At 43.8% G+C, this 20,429-nt stretch overlaps 1 protein-coding gene across 1 annotated transcript in view; it reads right to left on the reverse strand.

Moving 5' to 3' along the window:
• MYO10 (myosin X) overlaps window positions 1-20,429 on the reverse strand; it is a 276,760-nt gene that overhangs the window by 43,491 nt on the left and 212,840 nt on the right. The window contains exons 19-20 of the mRNA XM_023218261.2: window positions 3,627-3,751; window positions 3,414-3,528 (exon numbers count right to left, since the gene is read on the reverse strand). Of these exons, the coding sequence (XP_023074029.1) occupies window positions 3,414-3,528; window positions 3,627-3,751 (240 nt within the window). The remainder of the gene's footprint in view (window positions 1-3,413; window positions 3,529-3,626; window positions 3,752-20,429) is intronic.

Below are 20,429 nucleotides of genomic sequence, written 5' to 3' on the forward strand. Positions count from 1 at the left end.
CTAGTTTTTTCTGTTTTTTTAGTAGAGACGGGGTTTCACCGTGTTAGCCAGGATGGTCTCGATTTCCTGATGTTGTGATCTGCCCGTGTCGGCCTCCTAAAGTGCTGGGATTACAGGCTTGAGCCAGCACGCCCGGCAAAGTCTTGAGTCTTAAGGAATCCTTGAGGCAGTAGGAAAAACCAAAACCAGGAAGGAGAGGGACCAACTGCCCACCTCAGGCACCATAAACGCAGCTGTTCAGCAGGGAAATAAATTGCAATCTCCTCCCCACGGGCTATGCCATGGAGCATCCGACAGGCCACCTCGATTCCTAGTAATGCTTCCCCAGTCCTCTAGGTAAGAATGCTTGCCTTACAAGAACGAACATGTTTTAGATAAGCCAGCCAGTTCAGACATGGGGCCACGTCTAATTCGCCGCCTTTGACACTGGTCACACTCGCCTGTTGTGTATGGCAGACATTCCTTTACCAGAAGACCAGAAGTTCATAAGAGGTTTGAGGCTTTAAATACAAAGACCTTCTGACAGCAACACACCAAAACACCTGCTCTCCAACACGTAAATCAAATACTGGTCAAGATCAAAGCTATCAAGAGGGCACACTTCAAATCCTTTGATGTTTACATTTACTTCTTAACGTATCTATGGAAAAATACACTTCCATCCAACTTCCACTCCCAACTTTTCACCGATTAAAACTGAACTCCTCTTTAAAAACTTCTTCTTGAATACTTCCTTGATCATTTCAATCCATAGGGATCTCTCTCCTGAAGAAGCTGTTTTCTTGCTCCTTTAAAAAGATTATACTGCATGATTTAATTCATCCACTGTGTGTGAATATCATATCTCCCAACACAGCAAACTGAGGACAACACCCGTGTCTCTGGGTCCCCTATGTTACACTATGTCCAAAGCCTGCCTTGGGCCTGATTTCCATAATGAAGTGAAGTTGAATTAGTACTTGGAGCCCAGAAGAGATTGTTAATGGCTAGGGTGAGTTTTAATGATCTCTAATGTCACTCCACTGTAGAAGGCAGTGAGGTGACTCGTTTATAGAGAATGCAATTTCTTTTTGTTTTTGAGACAAGGTCTCACTCTGTGGCCCAGGCTGGAGTGCAATGGCATGATCAGGGCTCACTGCAGTCTTGACCTCCTGGGTTCTAGCAATCTTCGCCCCCCAGCCACGCGAGTAGCTGGGACTATAGGCACATGCCACCACACCTGGCTAATTTTGCTGAATTTTAGTAGAGAAAAGGTCTCACTATGTTTTCCAGGCTGGTCTCAGACTCCTGGGCTCAAGCGATCCTTCTGCCTCAGCCTCCCAAAGTGCTGGAGTTACAAGCATGAGCCACTGTGCCTGGCCTGCAATTTCTTTTTGATTAAACAAAATCAGAGCAGATTATTATATTGCACTGCCAAGAGCTCCACTTGAGCCATTTTCTTCAGAAAGTTTTCCTAAGTAAATAAATGTATGACATCCTGTGTCATCTCTTGCAGGTTTTCAGCACTTCATAGACACTGACTAAGCTCAGCACTGTGTAAAATGAACAATCAGCTCTACATGCTCTACTGGGTGATCGCACAGAAGCCAACAGCAAGACAGCAGAACAGCATATGAAGGCAACATCAGGGCTAAGAAGAGGATGACCTGGGACAACAGAGGAGGGGGCTTACCCCAGCTGTAGAGTACACTGAGGAATGTCCAAAAAGGAGTCCTTTCAAAGTCTACATCTAAGCTAAGACCTACAGATGAGTTGGCTACAGAAGGAATGGAGAGTAAGATTCTAGGCAGACAGACCTATCACCTGCGGGGGCACGCCCTCCCAGTGGGTTACACCCCTCTTTCATCTTCCTGAGGGTGCAATCTGGGACTTGCTTCTAGCCAGTAGACTGCAGCAAAGGTGATGGGATGTCACTTCCGTGAGAACATTACATCATATAACACTGTCCGAAGCTGGAGCATGGGGCTATCCTGCTGGCCTGAGAGAATTGAGCTGCCATGTCGTGAGGGGGCCATGTGGCAAGGAACTTTGGGGGCTTCTAGGAGCTGCGAGTGGTTCCCAGCCAACAACTAGAAAGAAACCAGGGACTTCAGTCCGACAAAAACACAGGAAAATGAAGTTTGCCAATGACCAAGTGAGCCTGGAAGACGCCCTGAGGTCCAGAAAGGAACAAAGCCACAAGATACAGGGACTGCAGGCTTGGGGGACCCTGATCAGAGGACCCAGCTCAGACCCTTAGATACTATGAGATAATCAAGGTGTGTTGTTAAAGCCACAAAGTTTGCAGGAATGTATTACAGAGCAATAGCTAGCTCATGTGATTATCTCTGCATGCCATCTCTACCCTATTTTGTGTTTGTATCTTAAATCCCCCACTAGTAAAACATTCCCCTAGAGCAGGGAGGTAGGTCCATCACGACTTTCCCTTGCTGAATGGCCAGGAGGTGATGCCTAAGTATACTTGTCATCAATCTCACATTGGTCAAACCGCAAAACATACGTCTCTCTCTCCCCGCTTTCTCCCTCTTTCCTCTTTTTATAAAGCAAAGAAACTCCTAAATTAAAAATAGCATCCTAGGAGTGGAAGCTTTAAAATATTTCTGACATTGCACTGCTGTGTGTAAGGGCAGAAGGGTCGGAAATGAGGATTTGTTCTTCGAGGACACGTGTCCTCAGCTGCCTGCATTTCTGTGTCGAGTCACACTGCAGTCTCTCCCGTGTGACAAGTCACTGGAGGTGGGTGGGGAATGAGAGTGGAAGCCAAACGAGGTTCTTGGCAGTTCCCTGATCCAGAAAGAAGAAGTCATACAACAAATTTTATGACTAATTTTTTATGTTCAGGCCAGACTGCCCACTACTCTGCTCCTATCTGGAAAAGGGGGTCAAGGAGCCTCTGCCCCAGTAGCATCTTCAAAAGCAGATTTTCCTTTTCGCTTTCTGGACTGAGTTTTTGCCAACCGAAAGGATTTCAGACTGGCTACTGATCTCTTGCTCTGACGCCGCTCTGGTTGCAGGGATAAAAGCCCATATTTGAATTAGAGAAAGTTAGAAGGGTCTGGGGTATCGCTTCTTAGACACTGGAGGCTGCCTCATCCTTCCAAAGCACTGCTACTTGTCTGCCAACATTTGTTGACTGCCTGAACAAATATACACACACACAATTAGGATGAGATGTTTCAATGCGTTCTCTAATAAAACAGAATCCCTGACAAGTCAAGGACTTCAAATAAAATAGTAACTGTTCAGGAGACAAAATGTTATGGTAGGCATGACAACAGGAGTATCTTCCTAATGTGAAAGAACAATTGTGTAGCAGTGTCACAGAGCCCTAAACCCCGTGAGCATCACCCCGTGAGCATCACCCCGAGATCTGTCGGGGATTCGGCGGGAGCTGCTCTTTTTCCGCAACGTACCTTCGTCTTCCCCAGCTGCCACTCGCTATTGGAGGCATCGTAGAGCTGCAGCAGGCTCGTGCACTTCCCTCGGACGTCCTCCGGCAGAGCCAGATTCCTCATCAGCACTTTATACCTGCAACGTAAAGACACACAGGGTCACCTTCTGCGATAGTTCCCAGTTTTCTCTAATCCCTTTGAAAAGAAAGAGAATCCAATTCAGCTCCCTCTTGCCTTTTGTAAAAGTCCTGAAAGGGTCTTCGGACCGCATACCCAGCTTTGCGGATTCTCACAGTCTCCAGCATCCCTGAGTACCGCAGCTGGTTCAGCACAACTGCCTGGTCAAACTGGTCTGGCATCTAGACCATGCAAAAAAAGATGGGATACCATTAGAAAAAATGCAGTTAGATAAGGCAGACTTAATAAAGCTACCTCCATCATTGGTTTACCCCTGCTTCAAAACACACATAAGAGTCTTGAACCTATACAGAAACACAGACTAGCACAGGAACCCCAGTGGAACCAACACCTCGCTTTACCAACCATCAACCTCTGCCAATCCTGCCCCATCCACAAGCTACTTCCTCCCTCCCCTTATGTTTAAGAAAATCCCGGCCGGGCGCGGTGGCTCACGCCTGTAATCCCAGCACTTTGGGAGGCCAAGGCGGGCAGATCATGAGGTCAGGAGTTCGAGACCAGCCTGGCCAGTATGGTGAAACCCTGTCTCTACTAAAAATACAAAAATTAACCAGGCGTGGTGGCGCACGCCTGTAGTCCCAGCTACTGGGAGGCTGAGGCAGAAGAATCACTTGAACCCAGGAGGCGGAGGTTGCAGTGAGCCGAGATGGTGCCACTGCACTACAGCCTGGCGACAGAGTTGTCTCAAAAAAACAAAAACCAAAAAAGAAAAGAAAAGAAAAGAGAAAAAAAGAAAATCCCAAACTTCACATCATCTCATTTGCAAAGATTCTACTATATGTCATGTGTTAATATAACAGTATTATCGTATCTTAAAAGATATCAGTGATTCCTTTATATTAATATCCATGTTCACATTTCTGCTTGTATCACAAATATCATAAATGTATCACCACTTTAAAATCTATTTCTTCCCCAAAGATTCTAAAGTGTCATACAAATGTCACTTTAGGCCGGGCGCGGTGGCTCAAGCCTGTAATCCCAGCACTTTGGGAGGCCGAGATGGGCGGATCACGAGGTCAGGAGATCGAAACCATCCTGGCTAACACGGTGAAACCCCGTCTCTACTAAAAATACAAAAAACTAGCCGGGCGAGGTGGCGGGCGCCTGTGGTCCCAGCTACTCAGGAGGCTGAGGCAGGAGAATGGCGTGAACCCGGGAGGCGGAGCTTGCAGTGAGCTGAGATCCGGCCACTGCACTCCAGCCTGGGAGACAGAGCAAGACTCCGTCTCAAAAAAAAAAAAAAAAAACAAATGTCACTTTATTTTACTTTTTAAATTTGAATTCAAAGGCATTTTGTACCTAAGAACACAGGGACTCGGACTCGGTGCGGGGTGGACACCCACACCGCGGCAGGTGGGGTGGGGTGGGGGTGCAGAAGGGGAGACGACCATGCTAGCCAGTGGAGAAGACACAGGAGTGAAAACAGAGTTTGACTTTGCTCAAATTCTAGTCAAATACTTCTTCACTGAGAGCTCCATACTCTGATCACTAAGTAAGTAAGCCCGAGAACATACAAATTAAAGACAGAGGAAATCAGACCAAGACTTAATGTTCTGAAATGTGTTCTCTTATTTGCTCAGCTGCCAAACAAACCGGCACTGGGGCCAGGACAATAGGTTTTCAGGGGAAAGCAAAAAAGTGGGCCATTAGGAACTCTGGGGACAGTGGTTTGTTTTTTTTAGTCCACCCACCCGCCTTCCCTTTAATTAAGCTGCCTGTTGTTATCCCACACAACTGTGAATACAATGACAAAAAAATAGTGCTATAGGACCTAACTGTTAAAAAATACAAGAATGCAAAGTGGCTTAACAAGAATGCAAAGTGGCCTAATTTGTGACCTTTAACAATGCAGTCATTAACACAAAATTAGGCATAAAGCCATGTTATTCTGCAAGCTTTCAAAATTGGCAAAAATAAAAAATAAATGTAAAGAATGCTTTGCAACCGTCCCTCACAGCTTTTGATGGAATAGCTGCCACCAGCCCTAGTGGGCTGACTTCTCTCACATTTAATTTCTTCTACAAACACTGTGGTCAAATTGTCTTTACTTAGCAGTATTCCAACCAAGTGCAGCCAGCAAATTAGGGCAAACGTCCAAAGAACTGTGGTTCTCTGTTTTTAGTCTTGATTAAATTATCCATAGAAAAGTAAGAAAAGCATAAAAATATGAAAACAAAATTACCCTTGGTGACTCTTACGCCATCTCTCTGGATTTAAAAATGCGGGCTCGGGGGTGGCTGACTGTTCTGAAGGCATTTGGTTACAACGCTTCTGTGAGATTTATTTGGGAATATAATCTAACCAGCACCAATCTACAAAGACTAGTACAGAGCAAATAGAAAAAGAACATCGAATAAAGTATCAGACTTACTCAACTTTGTTAAATTTATACCACCAGAGAAGCCTTCTAAATTTAATATTTAATCACTTGAGGCTCAAAAGACTTTCATCCAAAATATCTCTATCTCAGGCTTTCACTGTTCCTGACCCCCTCTTTTCTCCCAGTCTCTCCTGAACAAAGTCCATACAATCCCCCAGTCCGGCACTCGAGTTATTAAAACTGAAGATATTACACCAAAAGGGCCTCCCCATCCAAAAGGTTCCCCCGCACTCACCATCTTCGCGCCTCTCCGAGGGGCATTGCACCTTCAGTTTGGCTCCTGGGCCAAACTTCATATGGAAAACAACGGCCACACTGACCTTTTCCCCACAGCTAAAGACATGGAACAATAATGAACACCATTCCTGCGCTTTAAAAAGTGCCCAGTCGCCATGACAACCCCTTCCATTCTCGGGCTAATTAGTGTGGTGTGGTTGTAGGATTTGACACAGCCCGGGGAGGGGAGGGAGGGAGCCAGGAGCTGCTGTGAGTTCCAGGTTCCCATTGAGAGTGACTCTGCCCCTTCCCAGTAACTTAATCAGGGGAGGGGGATCTATAGGCTGATTGTGGCCTTAGGCAACCCACCCTGTGATCACGAGGTGGGTAGACCTGGATTTCCATTGGTGGTTCTCTTTTCAGCTGCAATTTCCTTTTCTGGTGAATTCAATGTTCAAAGATGACACAGCTGGAGGCTGGACAAGGCACAACTTAAAGGCATTTTGCCTTTCAAAACTTCGCTGTTACGCTATCTCCACTGGTAACTAGTTTTCCAGAACCTGAGCTCACTCTGACAAAGACCCGCCTGCAGTGTACCAACAGGGAAGTGTTGATGGCAACAAATAGGTTGGAGTTTGGAAGAAACAGCCTCTAACCCAGGGCAATTACAGTCACTTGATCCGTTTACTGAATATTTACTGAACACCTACTATGTGCAAGGTTTTGTAATTCATGATCGGGGAAGATTTTTTTTTAAAAAGGTGGAAGCTGTGTTTTGCTTCTAAGGACGCTGCCATTTAGGAGGGTGGACAGGTACATCAGTACTTATATAGCGGAAAGCCTAATATCAAACTATAATTGAAGATTAAAATTAAGTTCCTTGAGAATATAGGAGAGAGAAAAACACTGAGGGGGCATGGGAAGTGCACAGATTTGAACTAGAGCTTAGACTCTTAAAATGCTAGAGGGAAGGGGCATTCGTCGCAGAAAAAAAAAAAAAAAAAAAAAACAGGAAGAAAAGCCAAGAGGAACCTGGCAGGTTCAGTCAACAGGATGGGATGGAACAGAGGGAGGCGGGAAGGACCTGGGTGGAAGATGGATGCATGGTTCTTGTATTCAAGATAAGGAGTCACAAGGAGTCACTAGAGGCTCACAGGAGAGACAAACAGGGTCAGACCTGTGCTGTGTAAGGATCCCCTTGGTGGCAGTAACAACCACCAAGGAGCAAGACCATCCCCAAACGGGCGGCGGCTGGGTATATTCTGATACCACACACGTTATAAAAACATCATGCAGCCATTAAAAAAATACGACCGGCCGGGCACGGTGGCTCACACCTGTAATCCCAGCACTTTGGGAGGCCAAGATGGGCGGATCACGAGGTCAGGAGATGGAGACCATCCTGGCTAACACGGTGAAACCCCATCTCTACTAAAAATACAAAAAAACTAGCCGGGCGTGGTGGCGGGCGCCTCTAGTCCCAGCTACTCAGGAGACTGAGGCAGGAGAATGGCGTGAACCCGGGAGGCGGAGTTTGCAGTGAGCCGAGATCATGCCACTGCACTCCAGCCTGGGCGAGAGAGTGAGACTCCGTCTCAAAAAAAAAAAAAAAAGACCAAATGCAAGAGATTGAGACCATCCTGGCTAACAGGGTGAAACCCCATCTCTACTAAAACTACAAAAACAAAATTAGCCGGGCATGGTGGTGGGCACCTGTAGTCCCAGCTACTCAGGAGGCTGAGGCGGTAGAATGGTGTGAACCCAGGAAGCGGAGCTTGCAGTGAGCCGAGATCACACCACTGCACTCCAGCCTGGGCGACAGAGTGAGACTCCGCCTCAAAAAAAAAAAAAAATTGTAGTGGGGTGTGGTGATGGTTACTGGGTACAAAAAATAGTTAGAAAGAATGAATATTTAATATCTGATGGCACAACAGGGTGACTACAGCCAGTAACAATTTAACTGTATATTTCAAAATAACTAAAAGTATAGCTGGATTGTTTGTAACACAAAGGATAAATGCTTGAGAGGGTGGATACCCCATTTACCCTCATGTGATTACTATGTATCATATGCCTGTATCAAAATACCTCATACACCCCACCCCATCAGTACATGACAAAAATAAATTTAAAAAATTTTTTAAAAGAACAAAATAGGGCAATTGGACAAAAAAAAAAAAAAAAGATCAAATTCAAGACATACCTACTGAGTGAGAAAAACAAGCTAAAAAGAATCTTTCTTAAAAAAACAAATAAAGACCACCCCTCTCCAAACATCCCTGCTCTAGCTATATATATCCATATAAATGTAATGTACCGCATAATGATGTTTCAGTCAATGACAGACTACAGATATGGCGATGGTGCCGTAAGATTGAAACGCTGTATTTATTTATTTATTTATTTATTGAGACAGGGTCTCGCCCTGTCACCCAGGCTGGAGTTCAGTGGTACGATTCAGCTCACTGCAACCTCCGCCTCCCGGGTCCAAGCAATTCTCGTGCCTCAGCCTCCCGAGTAGCTGGGATTAAAGGCGTCCAACACCACACCTGGCTAGTTTCGGTATTTTTAATAAAGACAGGGTTTCACCATGTTGGCCAGGTTAGTCTCAAACTTCTGACCTCAGGAGATCTGCCCACCTCAGCCTCCCAAAGTGCTGGGATTACAGGCGTGAGCCACCGCACCCAGACTGTAACACCGTATTTTTATTGCGCCTTTTCTATGTGTAGGTATGTTTAGATACAGATACTTAACGCGGTGGTACAGCTGCCCATAGTCTTGTACAGTAACATGCTGTACAGGACTGCAGCCTAGAAACAATGGGCCACACCATATTGCTAGGAGTGTCGCAGGCTACCCCATCTAGGTTTGGGGGAGTGCACTCTATGATGTTTGCACAATGACAAAGAGAAATAGATACAAGCTAGGTTGTTACTGAGTGGCGGTCGCAGGTGGGAGGGATCTAGCTCAGAAAAAAACGGGAAAGAAAAAAGACTGCACTAAAAGAAGGAAACAGTCACATACGTCATGGGAAATTTTCTGTAGGATTTTATCTTTGAAGAAATTTTAAAGTAACATTTTTTTTTTGAGACGGAGTCTCGCTCTGTCGCCCAGGCTGGAGTGCAGTGGCGAGATCTCTGATCACTGCAAGCTCCGACTCCCAGGTTCATGCCATTCTCCTGCCTCAGCCTCCTGAGTAGCTGGGACTACAGGCGCCCGCCACCTCGCCCAGCTCACTTTTTTTTTGTATTTTTAGTAGAGATGGGGTTTCACTGTGTTAGCCAGGATGGTCTTGATCTCCTGACCTTGTGATCCACCCACCTCAGCCTCCCAAAGTGCTGGGATTACAGGTGTGAGCCACCACGCCCAGCCTGAAAATAGCATTTTTTACAGAAACAAGCAGATGGAGACTTCTGGAGGTCCTGAATGGAACAGGGTGAAGCAGGAAAGGCTGAGTAGATGCTGCACGCGGGGTAGGGGGATGACTTTTAAGTGGAAGCAGCCTGCCCAATGTCCAGGAGCTAATGAATGGAGAAAACAGATTTGGCATATATCATTATCATGTATATAAAATGCACATATCAATGCAACATTAACCTGCCATATAAGGGAATGAAGTCTTGACACATACAACAAGATGGATGAGCCTTGACGACATTATGCTAAGGGAAAAACCAGTCACAGTTACAAAAGACACACATTACATGATTCCATTCATACAGACGATGTCTGAAACAGGAAAACCTATATAAACAGGAAGTTGATTCTGGTAGTTGCATGAGGACAGGGACACAGGAAACTGGGTGACTAAAAGGCAAGGTTTTTTTTTGTTTTTTTGTTTTTGTTTTTGTTTGTTGTTTCCTGAGACAGAGTTTCGCTCTTGTTGCCCAGGCTGGAATGCAATGGCGCAATCAATCTCGGCTCGCCACAACCTCTGCCTCCTGGTTTCAAGCCATTCTCCTGCCTCAGCCTCCTGAGTAGCTGGGATTACAGGCATGTGTCACCACACCTGGCTAATTTTGTATTTTTAGTAGAGATGAAGTTTCTCCATGTTAGTCAGGCTGGTCTCAAACTCCCAACCTCAAGTAATCCGCCTGCCTACACCTCACAAAGTGCTGGGATTACAGGCATGAGCCACTGCACCCAGCCTGGGGGTTTCTTTTTGAGGTGATGAAAATGTTCTGAAATTGACTCTGGTGATGGCTGCACATAGCTGTAAAAAATTTTTAAACTCACGGAATTGCACATTTTAAATAAGGCAATTACATGACATAAGAACCTTATCTCAAAAAAGCTGTTAAAAATTTTTGTTAAGTACATTAAGGCCAGGCGCGGTGGCTCATGCTTGTAATCCCAGTACTTTGGGAGGCCGAGGTAGGTGGATCGCCTGAGGTCAGCAGTTCAAGACCAGCCTGACCAATACGGTGAAACCCTGTCTCTACGAAAAATACAAAAATCAGCCAAGTGTGGTGGTGGGCGCCTGTAGTCCTAGCTACTTAGGAGGCTGAGGCAGGAGAACTGCTTGAACCCAGGAGGCGGAGGTTACAGTGAGCCGAGATCATGCCACTGCAACCCAGCCTGGGCAACAGAGCGACACTCCATCTCGGAAAAAAAAAAAATACATTAAGTACCAGTCTAACACTGAGGCATTTAAAATGGACAAGAAATGGATGGAAGAGAAAGTCTGCATCCTGGAGACAGGATGAAATCTATGTAGTTTTAATGTATACTTTGGATAACTTAATCCTACCAAGAATAATTACAAATACTTATTTCCATACAATCTGAAAAATACGATTTCAGAATGCCTACATGATTAATAATGATGAATAACAGGGCACGCTAAACCCTCTACAAAAATCAATTACAGGCAAACCTTACCTCCTGCAGCTTACAATTTAGATAAAGGACAACAGAGGTGCTGACAAACAGGGACACCAAGAACAGGGACGGTGCTTCCCAATGAAGACAGAAATGCATTTATTTATGCATCGATGAATCCAATTGCCTTGAACATTACTGAGCCTTCCATAATTTCATGAACAGTGCATGACAATAAGAAGTATGACAGCGGATTTGGAAACAGCCATTTGCCGATGGTAAGGGGACATTCAATCTGTGCTTATTTAATGAAAGAAAATACAGTGAGTTTATTACCCGTGGACCGTTCAAGTTCTCATGTTTTCCAGCATTTGAAAATCTCGCAAAAACCAACCAAGGCATCCTGAGAAGAGCCCAGGAAGGGGTGGCTGGGGTGGGAAGGGGTGGCTGGAGTGGTAAGAATCCAGCCTGTCACACAGGGGCCATGGATTTTTCCAGAGCCTGACAGGATTTTAGGGAAAAGCCATTTTGTAGATGAGGAGACTGGAAATAAGGAAGGCAAAATGACTTGTTCAAACCGGTTATTTTTTTTGAGATGAAGTCTCACTCTTGTCACCCAGGCTGGAGTGCAGTGGTGCGATCTTGGCCCACTGTAACCTCTGCCTCTCAGGGTCAATTCTCCTGCCTGAGCCTCCCAAGTGGGTAGCTGGGATTACAGGCACGTGTCACCACACTTGGCCAATTTTGTATTTTCAGTAGAGATGGGGTTTTCCTGTGTTGGCCAGACTGATCTTGAACTCCTGACCTCAGGTGATCCACGCACCTCAGCCTCCCAAAGTGCTGGGATTACAGGCTTGAGCCACCCTACGCAGCCTCAAACCGGTTTTAACATTTGCTTAAACCAAGAAGTTAAAAAGTCTCAAAGAGCTTTGCGTTCCTGAAAACTAGCAGGTAAATCAAACTTGTATGCATCAAACCTATTCTACTACTGGCACATTATAACACTGGGATATATTTCCATGGGATATAATTCTGAAAGGAATGACAACTTCTTTAGGGAAAAGATTAAGTGGAACCTAGGCAGAGTGTGTGGTCTATACGGTGTCATTCCCAGCAGCAATCCGTCTTCTGGAAACCCAGACATTCTCTGGAGATTTAAGCACAAGGAACATTCTTAGAGATCGACTTGTCAGGTACTGACTTGGTCTAATACAGGTGACTTAAAGATCACAATTTTAAGGGCCACGACCACATTGATAAGAAATCAGTTTGCTACACTGTGAGTTCAGCCCAACTTCTGCATATGGAAGCAACTAGTGAATAAAGAAGGCCTTTTAGAAAATCAAATTGCAAACTGAGCAAATCCACCTCTGGTTACTCCCATAAACACAGACAACAGCTGACTATATCCTTACTTCGCGTATCAACCTCTGATCACTGACAAATAATTCAACTGTTCATTGACCGGCGGGAGATTTAACTTCATTTGCATCTCTTAACCCCTCCTTGGATGCCTGCTAAGGGCAGGTGTCTGAGCATGAGATGACACACCACAGTGGACAAGGGACACACTGGGAACGTGTGGCACTGTATCCCGAGGATCATGCCCTGCAGGTGACAACATATTTAATAACAACTGCTTCTGCTTTAATAACAAATATCAAATACAATGTGACAACTCTTTGGGTGCTTCTGAACACGTTATAATTTATTTCTAGAGTGGATCCTTTCCTATCTTTTTTTGGAGAGAATGTATTCAAAGTCTAAAACTTTCATGTGATCACAATGTCTTGGAGATCACAATGTCTTGGAGATTATGATTATTTCAATCAACTAAAAATGTTTATTAGGGCCAGGCACGGTGGCTCACACCTATAATCCCAGCACATTGGGAGAACGAGGTGGGTAGATCACCAGAGGCCAGGAGTTCAAGACCAGCCTGACCAGCATAGAGAAACCCCATCTCCACTAAAAATATAAAAATTAGCTGGGCGTGGCGGTGCACGCCTGTCACCCCAGGTACTCGGGAAACTGAGGCAGGAGAATCACTTGAACCCAGGAGGCAGAGGTTGCAGTGGGCCAGGATCGCACCGTTGCACTCCAGCCTGGGCAACAAGAGTGAAACTCTGTCTCTAAATAAATAAATAAATAGATGTGTATGTATGTATTAGAAGCCTCCCATAGACTAAGCACTCACACAAACAACTAAGGGTATGGGATGTCCCGGAGCAAACCCAGTCCCTGCTCTGCCCTGACAAACGCAGGCCCTCTCCAGATCAGATCTGCTTAGGATGCAAAATGGTAGAGAGCCCGAGATCTGGCAACACAGGAGATCCTCAGAGCCCTGACAAGCAGCCCCAGAAAGCCAAACAAAGGAGCTGGGCATCACACCAACAATACATCAATTGCGTTTACTGCCTTAACTTGGGAGCTTATTTAAAAAAAATTTTTGAAGACTTTATGTCTTGTAAAACCTAAAAAACCTCCACAATGCTAGACTATTTCTCAAAGTGAGTGGTACTGCATTCAATATTTAGAGTTCTACTTTTCCACATTATATTACATTATATTATTATATTATATTATATTATATTATATTATATTATAGTATAGTATATTATATTATATTAATTTTTGAGACAGAGTCTTGCTGTGGAGCCCAGGATGGAGTGCAGTGGCGCAATCTTGGCTCACTGCGACCTCCGCCTCCCAGGTTCAAGTGATTCTCCTGCCTCAGCCTCCCAAGTAGGTGGGAATACAGGCGCCCGCCACCACGCCCAGCTAATTTTTTGTATTTTTAGTAGAGATGGGGTTTCATCATGTTAGCCGGGATGGTGTCCATCTCCTGATCTCGTGATCCGCCCGTCTCTGCCTCACAAATTGCTGGGATTACAGGTGTGATCCACCACGCCCAGCCTCCACATTGTATTTTTTAATGGCACCTGACCTACTTTAAATGAAATACTTTAAACTTTACATACATATTGGGTCTGCAACTGAGGGACTCAGTGCACAGTTCATATTATGGAGGATTAGTCCGCCACTATCTTAAGAAACATAAAATATGTTAATTATGTAATAAGAAAAGCCATTACATGATTCTTTAGATAAGTGAATACTGTATGTGTGGGGCAAGGGGCACCGCTACAGAGAGGATTTAAAATATTAGGTATATTTGTATTTGCATTTCCATATGGGATATACCTCTACCCCATTTCACTTTAAACACCAACAACTTTATCTTCTGATAACCCCTCTTCAACTTTAAGAAGTTAAAGATTCCGTAAGAATTACCCAAAGACAATTATGCTACATAACAAAGTATCATTCCCGGTCCTGTAACTACTAAGAAAGCCTCACCACAAGACTCCCAGCCCCTCCTCTTGCTGATTCACAAAGAACTCTGCAAGGAATCTCAGTCTATTTGCTTTCTTTGCTACAATAAACTCTCAAGAGTGGTGAATAAATATTCTCAGATAAGAAGTTTATCATGCTTTGAACAATGTTCAAAAGCATTGTTACTAAAGCAGCAATATAACTTTCCTGACCTTGCACAGAAGGTAAATAAAAGTCAATTCAACTGGAGACAAAAGTCCTTTGTACTTACATCAGTCATTTCACTCTGGGCCTGTTAAACACTTTACACAGTGGTTGCTACTTGCTAATTTTCAAATTTTTAGAAAAGAGGCAGAAACTAATTTCCCCTAGAGAAGAGGCAAACCCACCAGGTGAGGAACAGGAAGGTAGTAAGCAGGGCCTGAATGGCGAGCGAGCTGTGAGTCAGTCCTGGAGGTCAGATTGTAGGGCCTGGAAATTTCTCACTCACCAAGTACAACCTTCAACCCACATATCTGCTGAGACTAAGTACGGCTGTCACCCTGAGCAAGGACACTCACACTGTTACAGCTGCAGGCGCTTACCTCGGACCCACACAAACCTCAACTACCTAATGGGAAATGAAACACTGGAACATAAGTAACAGCCACACATACATGTCAATCTTTCTAAGGCACAGCTCTGACTGTATCACAGCCCTGTTCACACACTGCCAGCATATGCCACTTTCAGACAAAGGCTTCCATTTCCCATTCGAGGTCCTTACGGTGTGGCTCCAATTTACCTTCCCAGTCAATACACCCCTACACAAATCCTACCGTTTAGTCCAACTATAGATCATTCTAGTTGTTTCTTGACTAAAATGCTCACTTCCTGTCTTCACCTCAGCTGAAACTGGCCTCTCCACCTGAAATGTACCATCTGTTGAGCCTGATGGATCTTTTAGGTGTCTCTCAAATGCTCCCTCCTCCGTAAAACTGTTCTGATGCATCCCACAGGTGCCATCCATGATGCTCCTCACCACTGGGTTCCCAGCACAGGATGTACTCGCATGAGGATGTGACCCCTGGTCTTTTTCAGGTTAAGCATGTCCACGTGAACTCCCCATTAAATTATACATTATCTCAGGGGACAGCCTGAATTCTATGAATGTCTCACTTTACTACATTGCCTGGTGTGGGACCCTACATATCAGATACGCTCTCACTTATGCTGCTGTATTTGCATGAACAAAATTGTGGTTCTGTTTACAGCTGTTTCTAATATATTTGTTTAACTAACATTAAATAGGTTTTGCCTCTCTTACAGATTTTTGAGAAATGAGAATGATTTTTGCTTTTAAAAAAGTATGTCGATCTACACCACTATAATCAACTGATTTTTGAGAAATGTGCAAAGGCAATTACAGAAAGGACAGTCTTTCTAACAAATGGTGCTAAAATAATTGGACGTCAATATGCAAAGATACAATCTAGATGCGGGCATTACAACCTTCACAAGAATGAAGTTGCCGGGCGCGGTGGCTCAAGCCTGTAATCCCAGCACTTTGGGAGGCTGAGACGGGCGGATCACGAGGTCAGGAGATCGAGACCATCCTGGCTAACACGGTGAAACCCCGTTTCTACTAAAAATACAAAAACTAGCTGGGCGAGGTGGCGGCGCCTGTAGTCTCAGCTACTTGGGAGGCTGAGGCAGGAGAATGGTGTAAACCTGGGAGGTGGAGCTTGCAGTGAGCTGAGATCCGGCCACTGCACTCCAGTCCGGGCGACAGAGCAAGACTCCGCCTCAAAAAAAAAAAAAAAAGAAAGAATTCAGTAAATCATAGACCTATGTGTGCACTGTAAATCACAAAACTATGAAACTCCTAGACGATAACATAGGAAATAATCAAGGTGCTTTGGGGATATCTTTGATACAACAACAAAAGCACGTTCCATGGAGGAAAAAATAGAAATGTAGGATTTCATTAAAATTAAAAACCTTTCTTCTGAGACACATGCTGTTAAGGCAACGAAAGACAAGTAACAGACTGAAAAATTCTGGAAAATACACACTAAGAAAGACTATATCAAGAATTTACAAAGAACACTTAAAACTAAACCATATGAAAATCCAATTTTTAAAATAAGCAAAAGATCCAAAGAGACACTTCACCAAATAAGATAGGCTAATAAGCATATGAAAAGATATCACCTGTCATTGGGGAATTAAAAATTAAAACAATAATGAAGTACCACTACATACTTATTAGAATGCTTAAAATCCAGAAAACTGACAGTATCAAATGCTGACAAAAATGTGGAGCAACAAGAACTCTCACCCAGAACTGGCAGGAATGCAAAATGGTACGGTCAACTTGGAAGACAGTTTCTTAAAAGCTGAACACAGTCTGAACACGATTCAGCAACTGCCCTCTCACGTCTTTTCCCATTTAGGCAAAAACTTACGTCCACACAAAAATCTGCACAGAAATGTTTACAGCATCTTTGTTTCTAACTGCCAGAAACTGGAAGCAATCAAGACATCCTTCAACAGGTGAATGGAGAAAGAAACTCTGGTATATCCATACAATGAAATATTATTCAAAAGCTATCAAGCCACAAAAAGATGCAGAGGAACCTCAAGTGCATACATAGTGCTAGGTGAAAGATGTCAGTCTGAAATGGCTATATACTATTTGACTCCAACTATATGACATCCAGAAAGAGACAAAACTTCAGAGACAGTAGAATAATCAGTGGTTGCCAGGGATCAGGGGGAAGGATGAAGAACTAAAGCACAGAGGAATTTTAGGGAAGTGACACTATTCTGGGTGATCCTGTAATGGTGGATACATGACATCATGCATTTGTCAAAACTCACAGAACTTTACAGCACAGGAATAAACCTGTGGGGAAACCAAGAAATAATGTAGATTGTCACAAGAGAATCTAAATGAATCGACCTTACTAAACAGGGTGGGGGAAAAGATGCTGACTTACATAACTCTGGAAACATATACAGTCTGTAAGACTAAAAGCAAAAAGAACTGCATTTAAGCACTGTACTATAGTTGATAAAGTTGTTTACCCCAGGGGTATGGGGTCACAACTCTGATACTACTGTACATGTACACTGGAATTAAACAAATAAATGAATGGCAGATGATGGGAGCCAGGTTTCTTACTGTTGGAGAGAATTTTGCTAGAAAACCTAAATGAAACCAATTCTGTCCAACTGGATTTGATTTACTGTCATGAAAACAGCACAGAAAATCTCAGCGTCCTGACACTGGTTCAAATATGACTCTAAAAGCAGCCAGCATAAGGTCCAAGTAGTCCTCACAACGTGTTTCTGGAGAACATGCCCAAAACGCAGCTCCATACCCCGTTATTTTTTTTTTTAATGACTCACATGACACGACTAGAATGTTTCTATGGGGGTTCCACTGCAAGACGTAAAGAAGTAACTCTTCAGTATAGTGTTTAATGAGGAGGGATACAAAAGAAATTAGGAGATTACAGCCATCTCCTTTTTCCCACTAATTTGTTGTTGTTAAATGAAAAAATAATACATGCAAAGGATCTGGGTGTGTATGTGCATATGTAATACATATACATACATACATATACCAAAAAGTATCTGCATAAAAACCCCACAGCTCTCCTGGGGAAAACCACTCATATTAGTTTCCTGTGTCTCTTTCAGGCACAGTTGATGCATGTATAAACACACCATGCATGTGTGTGTACATGCACGCTCACATGTGTGTGCAGATAAAGACAAACATTGCTTTTTTAAAAATGCAAATAAAAGTGTTCCACATTTTGCTTTTCTTACCTAACAGAATCTTAGAGACAGTTAACCTGTCAGGATATACAGTTCTTTCACTTTCTTCTTTTTTTTTTTTTTGGAGGCAGAGTCTCCCTCTGTTGCCCAGGCTAGAGTGCAGCAGCGTGATCTTAGCTCACTGCATGCAACCTGTCTCTCAGGTTCAAGCGATTCTCCTGCCTTAGTGTCCTGAGTAGCTGGGATTACAGACGTGCACCACCATGCCCAGCTAATTTTGCTAATTTTTGTGTTTCTAGTACAGACGGGGTTTCACCATGTTGGCCAGGCTGGTCTCGAACTCCTGACCTTGTGATCTGCCCACCTCACCCTCCCAAAATGCTGGGATTATAGGGGCAAGCCACCGCATCCAGCCAAAATGCTACATCCTAAATTGAAAATCGAGTAATAAAAATAGCAACTACCCAGTCCTTGAACAGGGGCTATGTTTCTGAACTGAGCACTTTACATGTGCCCACTTAATCTTTACAACTACTCTATGAATTAAATCGGTCCGTGATGATAAAATTAAGTGTGTGATATAAATTTTTAAAACAGCAAATCATATGGGAAAAGCTGTCAGCTAATATTTCCATAAAACACTCTACAATTTCCAAAGTACTTCGCCTACAATTTGCTCTATCACCCTGTGAGGTGGGTAGGGCAGCCCTTAGCATTTTCATTAAATAGGGTCAAAGAATGTCGCGTGACCTGAGTCATATCATACAGCAATTACCAGGCCAGAGGAGCAACAGGTACGCATTTTTTTGTGTGTGTGAGACGGAGTCTCACTCTGTCACCCATGCTGGAGTGCAGTGGCGCGATCTCGGCTCACTGCAACCTCCGCTTCCTGGGTTCAAGCAAATCTCCTGCCTCAGCCTCCTGAGTAGCTAGGATTATAGGTGCATGCTGCCACACCAGGCGAATTTTTGTATTTTCAGTAGAGACAGATGACCACGTTGGCCAGGTTGGTCTCAAATTCCCAATCTCAGGTGATCCGCCCACCTCGGCCTCCCAAAGTGCTGGGATTACAGGTGTAAGCCACCGTGCCCAGCCCACTCAAGTATTTTAACATTAAACCCTTGCAGATCACGCCAGATCTCCCCTGGAGTGCAGTAGCACATCTATTAACTGACAAGTTCACGTCCAAAGTGACACCATAGGAGTGGCCGCTATGGTCATCTGCGGACAATAACAAGTCAGCGTGGTTCCATTTTGGCACACAGGTTAGTTTGTATGTATGGATCTCTGTGGTGGTGGTGGTGATGGTGGTAATAGCAGTACTAACACCACTAGTAGTAACAGTGCAAGTAGTACTTCCAGCAGCAACATTAGTGACAGAGGAATAACGAAAGCTAACATGTACCAAGGGCTTACTGTGTTAGCTTTCATTTAATTTTAGCAACTCTATGCGGTAGATATTATTGTCATCCCCATTCTACAGATGCACAACCTGAAGTGCAGGGTGGTTAATTAACTGTCTGAGGTCACAAGGCTCATGCTTAATTAACACAGCCGAGCTTCAAATCCAGGCACTGCGACAGCCAAGCCAGCACTAAGCACAGCTAGCTATGTTGCTCTTCCTGAAAGGTGCAAATTCAGGAACGGGGGAGTTCCTGCAGTTCCAACGTATTCATTATTTAACAATGGAGTATACTTCCTGGTACATATTTCCTGAATATTTCTGAATGAAATTCATCACAATAGCTATCTTGGTAGCAGCCCAAAATAGAAATCAACTTCTGAGCATTAAAACCCACACGAGATGATACATTTAATTAGAGTGAGGGCTTGTAAACCACAGCCTGCCAGCCATATCCGGCCCGCCACCTGTTTTTGTAAATAAAGTTTTATTGGAACACAGCCAGACATTGTCTGTGACCACTTCCACAATACAATAGCAAAGCCTAAAATACTTACTATCTTGCCAGTTACAGAAAAAGTTTACTGATCTCTGAGTTAGAGAATAAAAGCCAGACAAACAGGGTGCTCAACTGGTGCAAATTGAGTTGTGTTCTAGAGATAATTATACACCAGATTTCAAAAACTTAGTGTGAAAAAAATAATGCAAAGTATCTCATTAATCATTCTGAAATTTATTACAGGTTGAAATGATAACATTTTGGATACAGTAAAAAAAAAAATGTTAAAACTGCTTTCACAAAAAAACAATTTTTTTTTTTTTTTACACTTTCAAATGTGGCTACTGGAAAATATGAGCGGCCATATGAGTGGCCGCTATGGTCATCTGCGGACAATAACAAGTCAGCGTGGTT

The sequence above is a fragment of the Piliocolobus tephrosceles genome, chromosome 4, assembly GCF_002776525.5.
Source record: "Piliocolobus tephrosceles isolate RC106 chromosome 4, ASM277652v3, whole genome shotgun sequence".
NCBI classification, from domain to species: domain Eukaryota; kingdom Metazoa; phylum Chordata; class Mammalia; order Primates; family Cercopithecidae; genus Piliocolobus; species Piliocolobus tephrosceles.